General features: G+C 42.3%; 1 protein-coding gene across 1 annotated transcript in view; it reads left to right on the forward strand.

Annotated features, from left to right (window-relative positions):
- The window catches only part of LOC149456957 (sprouty-related, EVH1 domain-containing protein 2-like), a 74,227-nt gene extending 55,798 nt beyond the window's left edge, over positions 1-18,429 (forward strand). The window contains exons 3-6 of the mRNA XM_089684246.1: positions 2,509-2,677; positions 3,901-3,980; positions 8,307-8,468; positions 14,214-18,429. Coding sequence (XP_089540372.1) covers positions 2,509-2,677; positions 3,901-3,980; positions 8,307-8,468; positions 14,214-14,891 — 1,089 coding nt within the window. The 3' untranslated portion in view covers positions 14,892-18,429. The remainder of the gene's footprint in view (positions 1-2,508; positions 2,678-3,900; positions 3,981-8,306; positions 8,469-14,213) is intronic.
- The last annotated feature ends 3,014 nt before the right edge of the window (positions 18,430-21,443 follow it).

Here is a 21,443-nt window from a genome sequence, read left to right on the forward strand (position 1 = left end):
GTCCCCCTCATTTGCCTGCTATGGCAGGTGATGCCTGGTGGAGGGGAGGGAGATCAGTGAATGTCTGTTCGCTGATATTCCCTTCCTGCTAATGATCTGAAAGCAACGTGTAAAATATCACTTTCAGGTACTGGTGACACTGGGGGGGTTCAGTCTGCACTCTATTAGCTTAATTGGGGGACAGGTCCCATTATTCACAGTTAACTCTAAACTGATGACCTGTTGGGACTTTTAACCACTTGCCCTCCAGAGGATTTACCACCCCCCAACCCCTTCCTGACCAGGGCATTTTTTGCGATACGGCACTGCGTTACTTTAACTGACAATTGCGCAGTCATGCAACACTGTACACAAATGAAATATATGTATTTTTTTCCCACAAATAGAGCTTTCTTTCAGTGGTATTTGATCACCTCTGCGTTTTTTATTTTTTGGGCTATAAACAAAAAAAGAATGACAATTTTGAAAAAATAAAAACTATATTCTTGACTTTTTGCTATAAAACATATCCAATAAAAAAAATTTTAAAAATGAAACTTCATCATAAATTTGGGCCAAAATGTATTCTGCTACATGTCTTTGCTAAAAAAAAAATCCCAAAAAAGTGTATATTAAATGGTTTACGTGAAAGTTATAGGGTCTACAAATGGTAATATATATAAATATATATATATATATATATATATATACATTGGAATTTTTATTTATTTTTTTATACTTTTATACTAGTAATGGTGGTGATCAAAGACTTATCGGGGGACTGCAGCTGGTATAACGACACTGGGGGGGGGGGGCTGACTAACTGCCACTGTATCACGTACCTGGTGATGGAGGCCAATGGAGAGAGGGCTTCCCTTGTGGCTAAGTTCCAGGCTCCCCTGAGAGTGGGAGGGACAGCGGGAGTTAGGCCCAAAGTGGCACAGGTCGCCTGTAGGAGTGCTGGTTGGTGGTCCACTCAGAAGCATAGCTGGTACATGGAGATAGGTCTGCAGACAGGAGGCGCCTGTGCGTGGTATGTAAGCCCTTCCGAGATTTAGATGTTTACTGGGTAGTTGGTTCAAGCCAAGGTCAGGTACCAGGTGGGAATCAGAGCAGACGTAGTCAGATGGGATAACCGAGGTCATACACAGAGGAGCGAGAGAGAGAGTACCCATAAGCCAAGCCGAGGTCAGATCAGGGGTTAAGCAGAGTAGACAGGTCCAAGAGCAAGCCGAGTCGGTATCAGGAAATCACAATAACACAGGAAACAGGAACAGGGCACGGGGAGCTAGAGATCATCCAGCAACTTGAGGAAGTGATGAGCCTCATTATAAAGGCCGTTTGGCACCAAATTGAGGCTAATGTGTGCTTCTGTGGCCATGCAGGGTACTGGCAGAAATGTCAGATCTTCCAGAACTTCTGCACACTGGATGTTTTTGAAGCTACTGCTGGGTCCGTCAGGCATTTTATTTTCCCTCCCTTTAAACTCCCCTGCATGTTATCCTATGTGTCCATGCACACATGGGCTTTTAGCAGCATTTTGTTCCAGGAGAGTTTAGTGGCAGTGATGGGGCACTATTCCTCCCACTAATACCAATGATGGGGAACTATTCCTGCCCCTGTTGACTCCAATGATGGAGCACTATTCCTCTTACTAATACCAATGATGAAGCACTATTCCTTCCCCTGATATCAATGATGGGGTACTATTCTTCTCACTGACTCCAATGACGGGGCACAATTCCTTCCACTGCCTCCAATGATGGGGCACTATTCCTCCCACTGATAAAAGTGATGGGGCACTATTCCTGCTACTGACTCCAAAGATGGAGCACTATTCCTCTCACTAATACCAATGATGAATCACTATTCCTCCCACTAATATCAATGATGGGGCACTATTCCTCCCATTGACTGCAATGACGGAGCACTATTCCTCCCACTGATGTCAATGATGGGGCACTATTCCTCCCACTGACTTCAATGATGGGGCACTGTTCCTCCTACTAACATCAATGATGAAGCACTATTCCTCTCACTAATACCAATGATGGAGCACAATTCCTTCCCCTGATATCAATAATGGGGTACTATTCCTCCCACTGACTCCATTGACGGGGCACTATTCCTCCCATTGACTACAATGATGGAGCACTATTCCTCCTACAGATATCAATGATGGGGCACTATTCTTCCCACTGACTCCAATGATGGGGCACTATTCTTCCCACTGACTCCAATGATGGGGCACTGTTCCTCCCACTAACTCCAATGATGGGGCACTATTCCTCCTACTAATACCAATGTAAGGGCACTATTCCTCCTCCTGTTTAATGCAGGCACTATGCTATGTAATGTATTACCATGTCTGAAACATTGTCTACTCCTGCACTGATACAGGGGCATCAATGTGCCTGAAAGGACAGCAAACTGGCCCTTTGTTTAGAAAGTTTGGAGACCCCTGGTCTAGAGAATAAATGTAGAAAAATTAGTAGGTGATGAGTTTTGTCCATGTTTCCTGTTTTCCAGACTATCCTCGAGTGTGTCCTGAAGAAGGGCCTAGTGTACAATAAAGCCAATCCCATCTTCCATCATTGGAAAGTCGAGGAGAACAAGTTTGGGCTGACCTTCCAGAGTCCGGCGGATGCTGTAACATTTGAGAGGAGCGTGCAAGCTGCCATGGAAGAACTCGTAGAAGGTTTGTTTTGAAGTCAAGAAAAAGTGTTGAGGTTCATATGGATTTTTTTATGGTCACAATGGTCCTTCATTGGTGGCACCATGTTATTAGGGTACAATAGATACAAAATAGCTGGCATCTAGGTGTTGAACAAAATTTAGTGAAACAAATATGAGAAAGTTGTGTTCAAAGGTACTCTCCAATTAGATGTGAAAAAGGACCCTTAAAAATAGACACAGGGTACAACTTACTTCTACAGCACTTCTAATGTTCACTCATCCATTGATTCTGCGCACAAAGTTGCCCTACACTTCATATGGTTGCTGATAGCTGCTGAAATTTTGCACACCAGGGATGCCTACATTCCTAATTCTGCATAAAGGGGTGACATACATCTTAATACATACACCCAAACCATTTATAGTGATTATTATTTCTATGAAATCATTATCTTCCCCTACTCCAGTTTCTTGCACTGTGTGGCATAGCTTAAATTGAGAAACAAGAGGCTGTATTCCTGCCAAGAGACACCCAGAAAACCCTGTTCAAACAGGCTGGAAGGGAAGCATAGGAAAATTGTAGGGCACTTGAACTAAAGAAAACATGGGAATCGAATTAAAAGAGAAGTATGGACTTTGTAAAAAAAAAAAAACATTTATACTCACCTACTATAGGTGGATGCAGCATTGATCTGATGCTGCATCTGTCCCTTGCTGGCTCGTCAGGAAGAACTGAGCTATCAAACACTGCTGATTGTTCAGTTCTCCCCCCTCACCCTGTATGACTGTCAGTCTCTGGGTCTATGCTGTGCCCCTCCACAGCTCGCTGGAGTGCTGGGCTGTGAGGGAGAGGGTGGGGTTGGCTCAGGTTCTCAGCAGATTGTTGAAAGGGAGCGAGGTGCTGCATCAGACATCTGGGTGGATCCTGATCATATGGTCGGGATCTTTTCAGGGTCTGGAATGGCTCTGTGATGTTTAGCTCTAGCCCGCTGTCAAAATAGCTTTGACTCTACTTCTTATTGAAAAAAGATCATCAGGGCCTTGCTATAAAGAGTGCGCTGGAACATTAACTAATAGATCTACCTGGCAGAAGATACAGTATATGAATATTAGTAGTGTCTTGGGGAACCATCCAAGGACCATAGGACATCCATGTAGGCCTCACGCTGACCCTAGCATACCTGTCTGTTCATATACAACTGTCAACTTGTGGTCTCAGGATAAATCTATCTTCTTTCACAATAGGCTCTCTGTCACATTCAACATCCTCATCATCATCCTCTACCTCTCGGGAAGAAGCGCAAGCTTTGGAGGATGTCATGCCAGTAAGTATATAAACAAATTCAATGGAAATTAAAATTCGTTTTTATCGCCAAATAATAACATTGACTGCCACCAGCATTGAACCCTCAATGGGGGTGCTTGGTCTTGTGTGGCAGGGAACATTTACATATCTGTTACTCCAGCTATTGAGTAAAAGACACTTAAAGGCACGCTACATACCAAAAAAGAACAACCCATGCTGATGTCTGTGTGGTGACATCATCACCAGAACTATGCAGATACTGTCGAGCAACAGATCACAATGCCACCATAGATCTGGAGCTGGAAATTGGAATGTACATGCAGTCTTCCAAATCTGGCCATGTGCAGAAGCTATCCGGCAGAATATTAATATGTCCGACTGTGCCTACATTCACACGGCACCCTGCAGCTGGCTGTATTTTGGGGCAGACCCCACCCACAACGCCGTCCTAGGTATAGTGCTGCCTGTGAGAAAATGTACCCAATGCTTGGCTTAACTCCTTCTTAAAAACAAATATAGTGAGGGCTCCAAAATATGGGATGCAGAAGCTTGGATGAAACCCATAAACCATACACAATCTATAAAAGTTCATATTGTCATCTGAAATGCACCCAAAGCATAAAACCAATGAGTCATGGTATGTGGGGTGCAAAGAGATTCCTCTAAAGGTATGTGCCCCTGCGTCAAATCCAAGGAGTCCTGAGTGCAAACAACATGAAACATTCCTTCTCTAAAAACTTGATCTCTTATTCCCAAGAACATTTAAGCCAGTGTTTGCAAGAAAGTCAATTATGTTAGTCCTTTGGACGATCAGCAAAGCAGGATTCCCATTCGGCATAGAGCTTTTTTTACCAAAAAAGCTGACCACGTTGTTACAAATTTAGATTTAGATTTACTATCATTTATGTAGTGCAACTTCTGACCTGATTGAATATAAATTAAAGCTGGCACACAGGATTCAGAGACAACTGGGTTATACCAGGGGTGTATTTACCACAGGGCAAACAAGGCACTTGCCTAGGGCGCCATTTTTCAGGGGGGCAGCACCTCCCCCTAGAAGAAGGGATGAAAGAAGGGACACGCGCACCATGGGAACCAGGTGGGATCCAAGAGAGGCTGTGGGCTGTTTGATGGTGTATGTAGAGCCTGGCTCTCGCTCCCAGGGATGTCCAGAGCTGTTAAGATGAGTATCTCTCTATTGCCGGGGGGGGGTGAGTAGTGGAAGGCTCTCCCAGATGGGGTGCAGGGGTTTGTTGGTCAATGTCAGGCTCTCTCTGCGGGAGGGGGAAAGGGGGTGTGGGTCGGTGCCCGTGGTGGCAGACGATTTATGTGTTGCCTAGGGCAGCACAAAACCTAAATACACCACTGGGTTATACTCCAGGAGGATTAGGACACTGGCAAACAAAAAAAAAAGTGACCAGCCCCATATAACCCCTCCCAGTCCCATGACACAATTGTTTTTGCTAGTGTCCTAGGAGAATGGATGTCTTTTCATAGCTGAGAATAATTTTGCCATTTTTATTTTTTTTTTCACCATTATTGTTTTCTTTAATCAACATCTCCCTATACACTGCTTGAGCTGGTCTCTATACACAGCTATGCAGATCGCCTATATTCACCACTAGCTTTGCAGGCCATACCTAGACCCTGCTGGACAGAATGATTATGGGGTAGACTGGAAAGTGTCTCAGGGCACTTCACTGTGCATTGTGGCCCTTTCCAGATCTAGGTGTATTGTATTAATTAGCCAACTAAATTTCAGTACCGAAACATCGGCCTCCCAATGACGCATATGTGCGGTGTGTGGGCCTTAAAGCCTACACTTTTGTATAAGCAAAGAAAAGCCGTCACTCTGGTGTATTCTCTGCAATCTTGTGTTTATTGGCGGATAACAGATAACAGCTTAAATGTCAACACGTTTCAGCCAAACTGGCCTTATTCATGAAAAAGGCCAGTTTGACTGAAACACGTTGACATTTGTGGCTGTTATCTGTTACCCACCAATAAACACAAGGTTGCAGAGTATACACCGGAGTGACGGCTTTTCTTTGCTCATACAGATCTTGTGGATGAGGAGTCAGCTTCCTCTGCCAGAGCACTGGTGATAAAGCTGCATTATAACACTTGGAGGTAGTAGAACCTATTTTCATGTAATTAAAGCCTGCCCTTTTGCTGCCACACATATGTGTTGTGCAGGCGGCACCAGGTTAAACGACTGTGTCTCAGATTTGCAAGGCCACCAACTAAGATTTACCAAGTGTTCCTGGCCTCATCTAATGCAAGCTTTCGGTATAAAGTCATTCAGGCAGCCCCTAGTTTTGTTTCAGTTGTTGTGTGCCTCTTAGTGTTGTTTTTGTTGTTGCCCGCCCCTCATTTGGGTTGCTTTTGGATGTCCCAATTGTCTCTGATTCTTGGATCCTTCAGTGAACAGGAGAGAGAGTTGAATTTTTGTACTTACTGTAAAATCATTTTCTTAGTACATTGAGGGACTCAGGTTTCACCCCTATGTATTTATGATCTTACACTGGCATTGATTTTCTACAAAACTGAGACATACTGTGAGTAGAAGGGGTTATATTGGGCTGGGTTTTTTTGTTGGTTTGCCAGTGTCCAAATCCTTGTGTAGGTGGCAGTATAACCTAATTGTCTCTTAATCCTGTGTACCTCAGTAAACTAAGAAATGGATGTTAGTTTTAAATAGAGTGGGCAAAAGTTGATCAAAATAAAAATTCTTTTTTTAGTAGTGTAGAACCATAGAACCTCATTTGCTGTCATCTCTTTCCAAAGGCAATAGACTCTGCAGAGTCCATTGTCGATGATGTGAAGCACTTCAATGTGCAATGCTCCTGTTAACTAGACAGTATGCGATCTAGGCTGCCTAAGGTTTAGATCTCAAGATGGAACAGCATCTTTATTTATTGCAAGAAAGAGGTGCTTTTTGCTTAAATTAATAAGATTTTGCAGTGATGACATCTATGCTATTGATTCATGTGAAGTGGAAATTTTAATAATAGATCCACTCTACTTTTAGTGTCCAATCAAATACATCTATGCAAGAGCAATAGAAAAGAAAGTTCCTTATATAATTCACAAGCACCAAAATGAATACATTTTTGTTAGTTTTGGATAGAGTGGAGATGTCTTAGAACCCATCAGCATTTATTACTGTCTGTATCCCTTCTGGGGAGAATCACTCCCTCTTTTTGTCTTACAAACCATTTTCAGAGGGAGAGAAAGTGATGGCAAGCCCATAATAGTAAAAACTATTCCTGTAACCCATCTCCATGCAAAATTCCAAGATGCAAAAAACTAAGTGTTGCATTCTATACTCCAGTATGCTCATCCTTGTATTTTAGTCTGTTGTCAGCAAAACTACTGAATGCATGATGTCTCCACCCAAGAAGACCACAATTTCTTAGTTGTTAGTTCAAATTACTTTTTATTCCTTTTTAAGTAAGTAAAAGTGTATAAAACACAGCCTAATGGTCATACCTAGGCTGGAGGTAAAAAATAAAACATAATAAACAGAAAAAATAACTGGAATCAAACTAAAGTCTTATACTATTAAGCTCTCCAATAGGGCCATAATGCTAAGAGGAGGAACCTGACTAAATTAAAAGGACACTAATGTGTCAACTCAGCAGAGGTAGTAGTAGAAGAGGATACCTTGGAAAACGTTTTTGGACAACCTCTGGATTCATAAGTGAATTTATATAGAATAACTGCTGCATTGACCAAGTATTTCCAGAGATCCAGAGATCCAGAGTGGGGGCCAAAGAAGATTTCCAGTTTAGAAGTATGGCCTTGCGTGGGTAAAACAATAACGGACCCAACAGCTTTCTCTTAGCTCTAGTAGTGGCCAAAAGATGGACTAGGCCAAGAATACAGACATCAATAGTTAAAGTTACAGAAATGGTAGTTATTGAACAGATTTCTCCCCAAAAGGGCTAAATGATGGAAAAACTCCAAAAGAAGAAGTAGACAGTTGGCCGGGTTCACAGGACAAAAAAAACACAATTTCTTAATGTCTTTCACCATTATGCTATGTACCTTACCTTATCCTTGTGATCATGCTCTCATGGTGAAACGCATTAAGATGGGGCCCCCGGGCAATAGGGGATCATGGGGCCCCTGTGTCCTTGCCCAAACTCAAAAAAGCCTATGAAAAAGGTACCAGGGGCATCTCATGGGGCCCCCTACTGACCCCGAGCCCTCGGGCAGTGCCCGAGTTTCCAAATGGTCAGTCTGCCCCTGGTCAGAACTATGAACTGTAACTCAATGTCACTAGCCTTGTGTCCTCTTCTGATACACTCACCTCTTGTTTCTTGACCTTCCACTTTACCAGCTTCATACAGACAGTGAATCATCTTCTAACAGCCGGAAGGAAATGTTACCAAAACATATTACCATTGTCACTAGCGAGTCATCTTCCAGCTGCTATGTGAGATCGCCTGTTTCTGAAGAGTTCGGTTTTACCTCTGGTCCATCAGTTAGTCCCACTACACAGGTATGTCTTTGCGCAGATTGTTATGCCAGTGCAGACTTATGTCATCCTGTAGTATCCCTGATCACCACCACACCGGTCATATGGTGACGTTATACTGCACTGGTGACAGTATGTAAAAACGTTGAGAAAAAAATAAACACATTTTATTTAATTTCTTCATTTTCAAAAAAATTACAACTTAAAAACAACTTGCCATGCCTCTTACTAAATACCACAGGCTATCTACTTTCCATTTGGGGGGTTGTACTGTCCTGGCATTTTAGGGCCTCAAGAAATGAAATGAAATGCCATCAGTATATCAGGATTGATCCATTTTCAAATATATATACCATACTTTAGTTTGTAGATGCTGTAACGTTCATACAAACCAATTAACATACACTTGTTGGATTTTTTTTTTACCAAAGACATGTAGCAGAATACATTTTTGCCTAAATTTATGAAGAAATTGTTTTGAGCTAGTGTGTCCCGGTGTCCAGAGGCGCCGCTATGCTAAGTCTGTTGAGTTACTGCAGCTTAGCATAGAAATGCTGCCTGCTGACAAATGGGAAGATGGCATCTCCTTTTTCACTGAAATTGGGCTCATTAACGATTGTCACTGATCTTGGTGTGTTCTCTCCTGACTCCCGTACTGTGCCCCTCTCCCCCCCCGGTGTGTGCCTTCCCATCTGTACCCTGCTCTCCTGATTCCACTGGTGTGTGCCCTCCCAACCCCCATACTGTGCCCACCTGATCCTCCCTGGTGTGTGTCGTCCCAACCTCCATACTGTGCCCTTCTGAACCCCCTGGTGAGTACTCTCCCACCTGCATACTTTGCCCTCCTGCTCCCCCCCAGTGTATGCGCTTCCAGCCCCTGCACTATGCTCTCCTGATCCCCCTAGTGTGTGCCTTCTTGACCCCCATATTGTGCCCTCCTGATCCCCTTTGGTGTGTGCCCTCCTGACCCCCATACTGTGCCCTCCCAATGTTCTTGTTGTGTGTCATCTTGACCCCCATACTGTGCCCTCCCGTCCCCCATACTGTGCCCTCCTGATCCCCCCTGGTGTGTGCCCTCCCAACTCCCATACTGCGCCTTCCTGTTCCCTCTTAGTGTGTGCCCTCCCAACCCCCATACTGTGCCCTCCCAACGCTCCTGGTGTGTGTCTCCATGTCCCCCATACTGTGCCCTCCCGCCCCCCCTGGTGTGTGCCCTCCCGACCACCATACTGTACCCTCCTGCCCCCCCCCCCTGGTGTGTGCTCTCCCAACCCCCATACTGTGCCCTCTTGATCCCCCTGGTGTGTGCCCTCCTAACCCCCATACTGTGCTCTCCTGATTCCTCCTGGTGTGTTCCCTCTCAGCCCCTGTACTGTGCTCTCCTGATCCCCCCTTGTGTGTGTTCTCCTGACCCCCATACTGTGCCCTTCTGCCACCCCCGGTGTATGCCCTTCCAGCTCCGGTACTGTGCCCTCCTGATCCCCCTGGTGTGTACCCACCCAGCTCCTGTACTGTTCCCACTTGATCCCCCCTGGTGTGTGCCCTTCAGCCCCCCATGTACTCTCCCCTCCAGACCCCCCTGTTGTGTGCCCTCCTAACCCCCGTACTGTGCCCTCCTGCCCCCCTGGTGTGTGCCCACCTAACCCCTGTACTGTGCCCTCCTGATCCTCTCTAGTGTGTGCCCACCCCACTCCGGTATTGTGCCCTCCTGACCCCCCTAGTGTGTGCTTTCCCACCCCCCTTACTGTGCCCTCCCAACCTTCTTGGTGTGTGCCTTCCCGCCCACCGTACTGTTCAATCCTGACTCCCCTCCACTTTGCCCTTACCCCCTGAACTGTGGCCTGCTCTCTTCTGACCCCCTTTACTGTGCATTGCTGACCCCCAGTACTTTTCCCTCTTGACCCCCTGTCTTTTGCCCTGGTGACACCCAGTGCTTTTCCCTACTGATCCCTGTACAGTGTGCTACATTCCACTGATCCCTGTACACTGTCCTTTTTCCCCCTGTCCTCTGCCCTACTTACCACCTATCCATTGCCCTGTAACTCCTGTCCTCTGCCCTGCTGACCCGCAGATGCACTGTGGGTTGAAATGCGTGTGGATGCCTTTAAGAATGAATGGCAGCTCCGCGAGTCTCTACAGAGCCACTTGTTTTGGCCACGAGTGGTTGTGGGAACATCTGTGATTCCTGCACCCTCAACCACCTGCTACTGTGTGACTGTCACTACTCTGCTCACAGTGGCAGTGAGAACTCAGCGATCAGCGTTCATGTGATCGCTGAATTCTCACACTTAGAGCCGGCAGACGACAGATGCAGCATCGGGCTGATGCTGCATTCACCTAGGTAAGTATGATTTGCCAATAAAAACCAAAGCTTTACTTCTCTTTTAAACTCTTGTGAAATATGAGCCACTATGACCATTCTTTACGCCGCTTTTTCTGCCAGAGGTTCTGGCATTTTTTCTGCTCCAAATGTGCATATACACTTAGGGTAGGCTACATTTATACTTTTACAGTAACATTTGTTTTTTTGTATTTTGCTAATTTTTCTTCATTTCTTCATCCACTTTTTAATGGAAAGTGGAAAAATAGCACCGGACCCATAGTGTTATTTCATTCTTTTAAATTTTTATCTTAACGTTTTGATTTTGATGTGAATGATCTGGTTCTCGGACAGGCAGCTTCTTCACCCCAGTGGATCTCCATTGTCTCCTTGGCTTTTAGTGTAATGTAACAAATATGAAAATTGAAACTCAACTCCACTGCTAAAAGGCCCAGATATCACATTTTTTGGATTGTCCCCCTGACTTTTATTGATAAAAACTGTATCTGGGCCTCTTAGCAATGATGTGGGGCTTCATTTTAATTTTTCTTTTACATTCCCTTTTAGTTAGGCCTTGCTAGTTAATTCCTTTAAAAAAAGGGTGCTACACCCAGGTGATCTTTGATTGCTTCCTTATTGTTTAGGTAGATCTTCACCTCTCAAAGGTTGCCTACCATTGCCTTTGAGTAAACAGCTTATCACAGTTATATATATATATGTATATATATATTGTAACAGTGCAGGGCCCTGTCACAGGATAAATGCAGGTAGAAGTGGTCATGTAATGGACACAGGGTCTGCACATGTGAGGAGTGCAGAACTGCGGAGCATAGATTTTGAGTGGAGAAAACTTCTGTCGCAGGTTTCTCCAGATTTTGTTATTTATGGATGGGGCTCCGTAGTTTGGAGATTTCAATGTGTCTTGGGAGGGAAGAAATCTCCAATCCTGTGTCCAGAGTTTGAAAGCAGCCAACACACTAATGGTACAGGTGTGTGCAGGACTTTAAATGAGTGTCTCTGTGTGAGACTGATGCTGGGTGCGGTTCAAGGACTCCACGGTTGTATGCGGACCAAGGACTCCACGGCTGTGTGCGTTGGAGGGCTCCACCCCGGCAGACAGGAGGCCATTGCCAGGAGTCAGGAGGGTTCCACCTAAGAGAGGTGGAATCCAGAGCAGCCAGGGGCTGCTAGCTGTATGCGAGTGGCTGACAGCTGTGTGCAAAAAGCCATATTTTTGGAAGGAGGCTGTGTGCATCCAAGGAGTCCAACGCTGTGTGCTGAGACTAGCCAGTGGTCTGGGAGACACATATAATTAGAGGTACTGCTAACCAGCAGGGCTGATAAAGAGGGCCAGGAGGCTGAATATTTTCGTTTGTTTTGATGGTGAAAACCCCTGCGTGGGAAACATGTTATTGGAACTTTCTTTTCAATAAAATTGGGCTAAAAAACCCTTAAAAAGAAGAAGCGAGTTGCTTTGTGCTTTAAAAGAGATCTACAATTTGATGCGAGTTCCCACAATATATATACAGTATATATATATATATATATATATAATCTTTGATACATTTGTATATTGTAATCTTTCCCCGTTAAGCGCCTCTTCTTCAGAGTGAACAATTATAAACTACTGTATATAATCGATCCTCATAGCTGAGTTCCTCCATCCCCCTTATTCATTTTGTTGCCCTTTACTACATTGCTAAACTCAAATAGTCATACCTGAGGACTGGCGAACAAAACTGAACTGCTTATACCAGATGAGGGTGAAGCAGTGTTTTGTAAAGGGGTAGAATAATTGATTAATCTCTGGAATGTATGACCTTTTTACTGCATGAGAGTAGTATGCTGGCTTTGTTAGCTGTTAGCTTGGCACTGCATGTGATTGCTAAGTCTGTAATTTGTGACATGTTTCTGATGTTTCAGTATGGTACTGACTCTTTGAATTGGTGTTTGCTGGCGTATTTCTGGGTAATGATGTGCAGTAACCTCTAGCAACCAATCAGTGAACAGTAGTGATCTGCTGTAATTTCTAGCAACCAATCAGTGAGCAGTAATGATGTGCAGTAACCTCTAGCAAACAATCAGTTAGCGATAATGATGTGCAGTAACCTCTAGCAACCAGTGAGCAGTAATGATGTGCTGTAATTTCTAGCAACCAATCAGTTAGAGGAAATGATGTGCAGTAACCTCTAGCACCCAATCAGTGAGCAGTAATAATGTGTAGTGACATCTAGCAATCAATCAGTGAGAGGTAAGGATGTGCAGTAACCGCTAGAAACCAATCAGTGAGCCTGGACCAATCAAAGAGTGTGGACCAGTTCTTTATGTTTACATTATAAGATTTTTTAGATAAGTCCATGTGTGCATTTGTTTGTTTTCAGGGATGTTGGGGTGGAGAGCGAAATTGCATGGGTGGGGGGCAAGAAAATGTTTGCTCAGGTTATAATCAATATTAAAGATGGCCTGAACTGTATTAGTGTCACTTGAGATGGCAGTAGTAGTTAGTCGGTTCCCACAAAGTGTCAGTTGTTGTCAGATTGCCCGCCGTATTATCACAGTCCCAATATAAGTCGTTGATCGTTGCCATTACTGGTATTAAACAAAAAAAAAAATCCAGTATGTACAGCATTACATAGTTTGTAGACATAACTTTCAAGCAAACTAATCAATATACACTTATTGGGATTTTTTTTTACCAAAGATATGTATGGCCCAAATTTATGAAGAAATTAAATTTTTTTTAAAAATTGTATTGGATATGTTTTATTGCAGAAAGTAAAAAATATTGGGTTTTTTTTCAAAATTATTGGTCTTTTTTTTGTTTATATCACAAAATAAAAAAATAAACCAGTGGTGATCAAATACCACCAAAAGAAAGCTCTATTTGTCTGAAAAAAAATGTAAATTTTGTTTGCATACAGCATTGCATGACTGTGCAATCACCAGTTAAAATGGCCTGGTCAGGAAGGGGGTAAAATATTCCAGAGCTGAAGTGGATAAACAACTTTGTATTTTCTGGGAATGGAAAGGTTTACTTGGAATGGAAAGGTTGAGACCTGTGAAAATGTGGAATAGACTCCCTCAAGAGTTGGCCCTGGCCAGCTCAGTGGATTGCTTAAAAAAAGTCCTGGATTCTTTCTTAGATACACAGAATATAACTGGATACTAACATTTATAGGTAAAGTTGATCCAGGGAATATCTGATTACCTCTCGGGGGATCAGGAAGGAATTTTTTCCCCTGCAGGAGCAAATTGGATTATGCTTTGCTGGTTTTTTTTGCCTTCTTATGGATCAACTGTGGGTATAGGATTATAACTTTTTTTTTTTTTTCATGGTTGAACTGGATGGACTTTTGTCTTTTTTCAACCAGACTAACTATGAAACTATGTAAGTATGATTCTTTGCACTTTATATAGTTTGAGATGATAACATTTCTACTCTTTCACAGTCGCAGCCTCTGCAGCGCCTATCGTTCCATGACGAGGAAGAGCTGGAGAGCATCAACCCTTGCAAAGACCTGTGGGTGTCGAAGGGTTACGAAGATTACCGGCGTGCGGCTCTTCAGCGGCCTGAGCAGCCCAAGTCTGACCTGCGAGTCCACTTCCAAAAAGCCAGCGGGAGCAAAGCCAAGGATAGGCATTTTCCAGCAGTGGTGGGCACGACAACAGCGGAAAGTGAGGGGCCTTTGAAGGACCCTAGAGCCTCTCCTTCCTGTAGGATTCATGGCACGCCTTCTCCTAAGTCTAAAGAACACTCTCACATGGCAGGAGAGGAGGATATAGCCACTGCCCGCTGCGTGTATTGCAGAGACGTATTCAGCAGCGAAGAGAACGGTAGAGGGCAGTGCCAGGACGCTCCAGACCCCATGGGGCGTTGTGTCTACCAGCTTTCCTGCATGTGGTGTGCTGAGAGCTTACTGTACCACTGCATGTCAGACTCAGAAGGCGAGTATTCGGACCCCTGCTCCTGCGACCCGGGGCACCCTCACTTTTGCATACGCTGGGCTGCCCTGGTAGCCTTGTCCCTTGTGGTCCCCTGCATGTGCTGCTACCTCCCACTACGGGCGTGCCACTGGTGCGGGGAACACTGTGGCTGCTGTGGGGGTAAGCATAAGGCAGTGCGGTGAGAGGAGAACAGGGTGCAAGGAGGAAAGTTAATTGTTCTGTCTCTAACCTCCTGAGAGCCAGCAACTATTTATATGGTGAGATCTGCCACCATCTTTGTGAGTGCGCAGGTCTTGCGTCTGGCCGGAGATTTGTGTTTTATTCAGACAGGCTGCAAAGGCAATGACCTACCAAATAGAGGCAGGAGAGAATTCTGTTAAGAAACGGTAGTTCCAGCAATTACAATTCAGCCTAACAATATACCAGTCTGTTATTTATTACAGGTCGGGGGTTTAGATTCCAAAGAAGACCAAAATGAGATAAGGTCAGTTTGGAACTCACTGGGACTAATTTAGGAAAACTGGAGTAAAATTGGAGCTGGGGACTACAGAGGCCAGTCCAATACACAAGGGCTGAGTTATGAAAAGAGGAGCCATTGGCTACTAACAAATCAGGTTTTAATCTGACAGGTGAAACCTAACTACAGCCAAAACATTGGGAGGTTTTAGGTCACCTTTGAGGTCTTTAAAGCTGCCCTGGTTGAGGAGATCCCCCTTCATGTCATAGTACCAAAAGTACAGAAAGTGAGGGGGGTCCCCCCAATGGGGATACAGAGACCAATAAAAACATCTAAAATGTTTAAACACTAACTCATTTCAGAACTAATATTTTTTTTTTTACCAAGCAGAAAAAAAGCAGAAAAACTGTAGAAAAAAGTACAACTATTCTTTGCAAAAGATTTAACAATTCCCATTTGAAAGCTAAAATGTTATTGCTTGCTACAGACAGCAGCTCCACTTTTGCTCCAGTTTTAATGAATCAGCCCCTAATTCCAGGAAGCTGCATCTTAGAAGGAGACATGAGGCTTGGGTGATTTCCATTGTCTCTAAGAGGAATTCATTTGGCTGATATATTTATTTTAACTACTATTTGATTGTTGTAATACTTTATGTTGTAATTTCTTGGTTAATATATACCTAACAATGGTTCTACAAAATGAAAGCACTTGAAGCCCGATTTGCCCCGAGCTACATCCATTCTGCCCAAGATACCCATATTTGGGCATACCTCACTTATCTTTCCTAAACCTCTAAAATTTGGTACTCAAATCGGGACAGTTAGGAAAGGTATGGTTAACGTTTAGAACTAGGCCAAATTGATATATTTTGCCATTGAGAGGGTATAATTTATTTCAGTACTATGTTATGTAATTAATGTAAAATAGTTATATTGTCAGATTAATACTTTTTATATTCCCAACTTTATTTATTATAGTTCAGGCGGTCTCGCCCCATCATATTGTAATTCATGACACAGACACAGTGGCCTTTATTGAATAAGGCCAAAGAGCAGTATACAGAAGCCCAAGCATCCAGTCAGAAATAACCATTTCATTAGCATGATGACGCTAAGTTGTTGGAACCTAAATGTCCAAATGATTGCCATCACTTGGGGAATGTTGTAAGGCAGCACAGAGATCAGCAATGATGTACAAAGGGCATTTCCTCACAGCAACCAATGAGATTTCAATTAACAATGGTCAGATTGGAGAATGATAAATTCTAATTGGTTGCTATGGGTTATTGCACTTTGCTCAGTATTTGTGAATTTAATTAATAAGTCCCGGTATTAATAAACAAGCCTTGTTGATGTACGGAGCTCCATAATGAATTAGTATAGTTGTTAAGACACCTCAGAGGCTGGGAAACTAAAATTATGATTACAGTTGTGCTATGATTGGATATTTCAACTAATAACAGCAAATATGAAGTCAGAAAACAGACGGTACTATGACTCTAGGAAGGTCTTGAAAGCAATCTGGTTTAGACATCAAAGCGATCATTTACAAGGTTAGTCCACCCTAATATTTTAATTGGACTTTTTTTAAAGCTGACATACCTGTAACAGCTTTCATTGCCTCCTCAATTCCCAAATGCCAGGCTTTTCTAATTTCGAGGTAGCATCAAGCCTTAGCTGCTCCTGACAACCCTATATCATCTTATTAACCCATCACTATGATGGGCTTCTTCACTGGGCAACAAAAATGTGTGTTTTTTGAGAGGGGGAAGTGCAGTGGAAAGCTCCATCACTACATGGAAGTGCAGAATGGCCAGCATTTGGGCATATAGATGGCAATGAAAGGTGTCTTCTGGCTATACCTGTTGGCAATTTTTTTTTTTTTTTCTAAGTCTCCCATTCTTAAAGTTTAAATCTTAAGGGAACACCTGTAGCAACAGTATCTATCATTGCTCTTCATGGAGTCTTGCAAATGTTGAAACTCCATTCCAGAGATCATGTCATGATTCATGAAGTAATTGAGATTACAAAGACTATGGGGCCTTACTTGTATGAAGAACTGTTTGTACCGCTCATGACAACCAGTTAGATTCTCCCTTTCATTTATGAAAAAAATAAATAAATAAAGAGGACCTTGCACTACGTCACATAAAAAAACAATATCTGTAAATAATATAGCATTTCAGCTTAATATTATCATGTACTAGATTTGCTAGTGCCACTGTCCACTGCACAAATGGCCTGCTTTCTTTCAGACTGCATTCTAAAGCTGCCATACTTGCCCGTTGAGAGAAAGATTACTTCCCAGTTTTATCTTCCCCTCATTTCCTCTGACGATATCTGGGCTGGGTAGGATGGAATTTGATGACATCACATGCCACATGACCAGCAATCCCATGTGAACCATGTTGTCAGCTTGGCACGGTGCCATGCCAGGTCTCACACAGCAAAGTGCCAGGCATTTTACTGCAGAACATAACACATGTAAAGTTTTACACATATGTGCACTTATGTACTTTACAAAGCTAGGGGAGCAATGCTGACTATACAGGTAAAATGTGTTAATGTTTCACAGAAGGGCCACTTTCAATGTTATTTGCAAAATCAATGATTTCCCCATACCACTTACAAAATCATGTCAGTTGGAGCTGCACTTTAAATTGAAGGTAAAGTTAAATAGTAAGTTATTCCAGCCTTTTGAATGTTATCTTTTGTGGAACTGAACTCCCATGCTATAGCTAATGTTGTCCAGAAGCTTGCAGGTGCTGCAATGGGGTCTAACAGATGTCCAAGAATGGGGTTAAGCATTAGATTTCATGCAGTTCAAACCAGAAAAGCGAATATGGTTGGATGTCAAGATTTCAAATCATCGAAGTGTAAAGTAAATCAAAGTTTATGGTTGGCCAGATGATGGTGAGCCAGTCCTTTTGTGAGTCCTATTGGACAGACTCCCATTAATTACCATTGGTGCCCTTGTAACCCAGTTCTGTTCTTTGTTGCCCCCTGTATTCTTTAACATTTGCATTTATGCCTGTGACTGATTGAGAACACCTCTAAAGGATAAAAACTAAAACAGCTATACAAAGGAATCCAAGTGGAATTTTTATAATCAAAACAAAGGGTCCAAAATGTGTTACTTTCATATAGCTGTTTAAAAATAAAAATAAATCATGCACTTGATGTGACAGACAATGAAGGATGGGAGATTTCAATGCCTTTTTATGCCAGAGACAATGATAATAAATGATAAGGTATTAAAAATGATTGAGTTTATACCTGAGACCTAATGATTTGTTAAATTGAGTACCCATTCATTAATATGTTCTGTATGAGTTTTATGAATTAACAGACTGCTCTTTATTAAGTAGCACAGTGCAAATAACATGATTGTACCGGAGCTCATGGTGACCAATTACAGTAATTTAATGCACTGCCTTTCCAGACAGTGCTTTACTTGCTATCAGTAAGTTCATCAGTGTAATTTAGGGTTTCAGTAAATCATAAATATACAGAAAGGATATTGGACCTGTACATTCCAATATGTACTTTTCTAACACCGTCAATACAATAAAATCCAAAATGTAATATATTGCAGTGTACCAATCTTTTGATGTGGTGGCTGCATTAGTTTTCCTTTTTTTAGGCTTTCCCCCCTCTGTTTTCACCTGGTGATTCAGCCAGTAACATGCCTCCTGTATTAGAGTGCCTCCACTTTGGATCAGGAGAAAAAGAGCAGAACAGCAGTATTTTTAATCTGGGGGGAAGGGGGTGTTAGATGGACTAGCAGATTTAGTTAAACTAACAATTTGGAGGCTGACTCCAGCTAACACTTAAGCAGTAATAGCAACAGTTTATTTTTCTTTTAGGCTCCATGCACACGGGGCATTTTAATAACGCTGGTAACATTAGCTGTGTAAAGTTACATTAAAAACGTGAGTTTTTTAGTGTTTTTGCATTAGCGTTTAGCCGCGTTTTCTCGCATTTTGCAGTTTTTAGCGTCTTTTTTTTAACCCTTTGAATTTTTTTTTGCTAAAAAAAGTCCAAAAACGCCGGTTTGACACGTTTTACCATGTTGTGCCACATTTTTCAGCATTAAGAGCGTTTTTACAGCTAAAAAACTCCTCTAGAAACCCACTAGTTCTGGGGTTTTTTTCCAGCCAAACAACGTCCCAGCCAAAAAACGTTGATTACAGCCTATGTGTGCATGGAAACATGGGATAACATGCTGGGGAGTTTACTGGCTGTAGAAAAAACACCAAAAGCCAAAAACAGCCACTGTAAAAACGTCTAGTGTGCATGAGGACTTCGGGATAAAGGTTTTACATAAATAAATTTAAAAAAGCTGATCACTGTAAGCACCCCTGGCAGTGTTAAATGGTTTGTTTCAACTCCCTAACTGCTACATCTGCAGGACAGCTTGTTCTGTTGAAAAGCAACAAACTTACTAGCTGGATTACCAGGTAACAATAAAGGAAAGAAAGCAAACTAATGCAGTCATCACATCTAAGCACTGGTAAGCTGCAGTATAATAAATGTTTGCTTTTGGATTTAAATTGACCTTGTGCTTTGATATAAAAAGTGCCAAAATGATATATCAAAATATTATTTCAAAACAGTGTTTGTGCAATCAATCCCATTAAACCGCACATAAAGTGGCTAAACAATAAATCATTATTTCCTTTTTATACATAAAAAATACCAATATAAAGAAAAGTCCAAATTTAGAGTCCTTTCAATCCTTCCAATGCTTTCCCACGATGATACAACCTCAAAAAAAGAAAATATCACATAGTGTATTATCTTTTAATATATGGAACATCATGCTTAAATAGCGCCCTGAACACAGTACAATCTGGGAGAGCTCTACAGGAGGGCCATTAACCATCAGATATTGTATGCAAGTTTATTGATGATTGTTGGTAAGGGTATGCATCCCTTATTTCAATAGAAGTGTCACAGTGTGGATCTATTTTTGAGCACTGAAAAGTGATTCACATACACAGTGTTCTGTACGGCTTGGATTCACGTTTTTTCACTTGGTTCACTTTTTTCACTAATTACTAAAAGGAAAAATTATATTCCTATTTGGGTATTCACTGGAGTGTCATCACAAATTTTTGATATATTAAAAGATAATACACTATGTGATATTTTCTTTTTTTTGAGGTTGTATCATCGTGGGAAAGCATTGGAAGGATTGAAAGGACTCTAAATTTGGACTTTTCTTTATACTGGTATTTTTTATGTATAAAAAGGAAATAATGATTTATTGTTTAGCCACTTTATGTGCGGTTTAATAGGATTGATTGCACAAACACTATTTTGAAATAATATTTTGATATATAATTTTGGCACTTTTTATATCACCGTTGTACATCTTCAAGGGTGAAGGTGTTATTTGTGCTTTGGGGATTTCATTGATTGATTTAAATTTGTTATTTAAGGAAGTGGTATTCAAATATATATGACCTTGTGCTTTGTCCATGTAAAGAAAAGTAGCAGGGTCATGTAAAGTAACTTTCCCCCTCCCCTGCAGTATACCCACCACTTTGTTCAACTGCCAGAATAGAAAAATATGGCACGTCTTGGTATAAAAAAGCATGTGACTCATTTCCCTTCTCCCTCATGACTGCACTGGTGCTTACTGATTGGCTCTGCACTGCATTATGGGGATGGGGAAAGAGTCCTGGACCCTGTGTAAGCTCTGGCTCTGTTGGCTTGCAGCTTGCACGGGGCTGAAGGTTGAATAAAGCCAAGCAAAGGGGGGGTATCTGCTGCTGGGAAATGGGCACTGCACTGGGTCATTTTAAGGAAACTTGCATACTGGATGCCTTACTAGTTAAGATTTTTTTCATGGACTTAATGACACACATTTAGAGCTGAACTCCAGGCAAACAGCTACAGTAAATGTACAATTGAACTACATATAGTATATGGAAACTGTTTTTGTTGCCAAGATTTCTAATTCTGTATAGCTAGCTTTGTGACCCATGCACAAGACTAGCTAAACAGAATAAGAAATGTGTTAGTTAAATGGGATGAGAAACTTCTTTGGGAGGTAATACAGTTCACAGGTAGTAGGTCCTGGATTTGTGTAAAGCATATTTAACTAATGCAGACTGGTCCAGAACATTCTCTGGTCTGTTGAACAATGAAGGAGCAGCAGAAAAGCACTGATGACATCGTCACTGTGCCCTTCATACAGGCATAGTCGCAGACCTAACTGTTTAAACCAATAGAACCGTTTTGGCTTAGAATGCTGTTCCCCTCTTCAAGTC

This window comes from Staurois parvus, unplaced genomic scaffold, assembly GCF_062004578.1.
Source record: "Staurois parvus isolate SC_StPar_1 unplaced genomic scaffold, SC_StPar_1.0 ptg000340l, whole genome shotgun sequence".
NCBI classification, from domain to species: Eukaryota; Metazoa; Chordata; class Amphibia; order Anura; family Ranidae; genus Staurois; species Staurois parvus.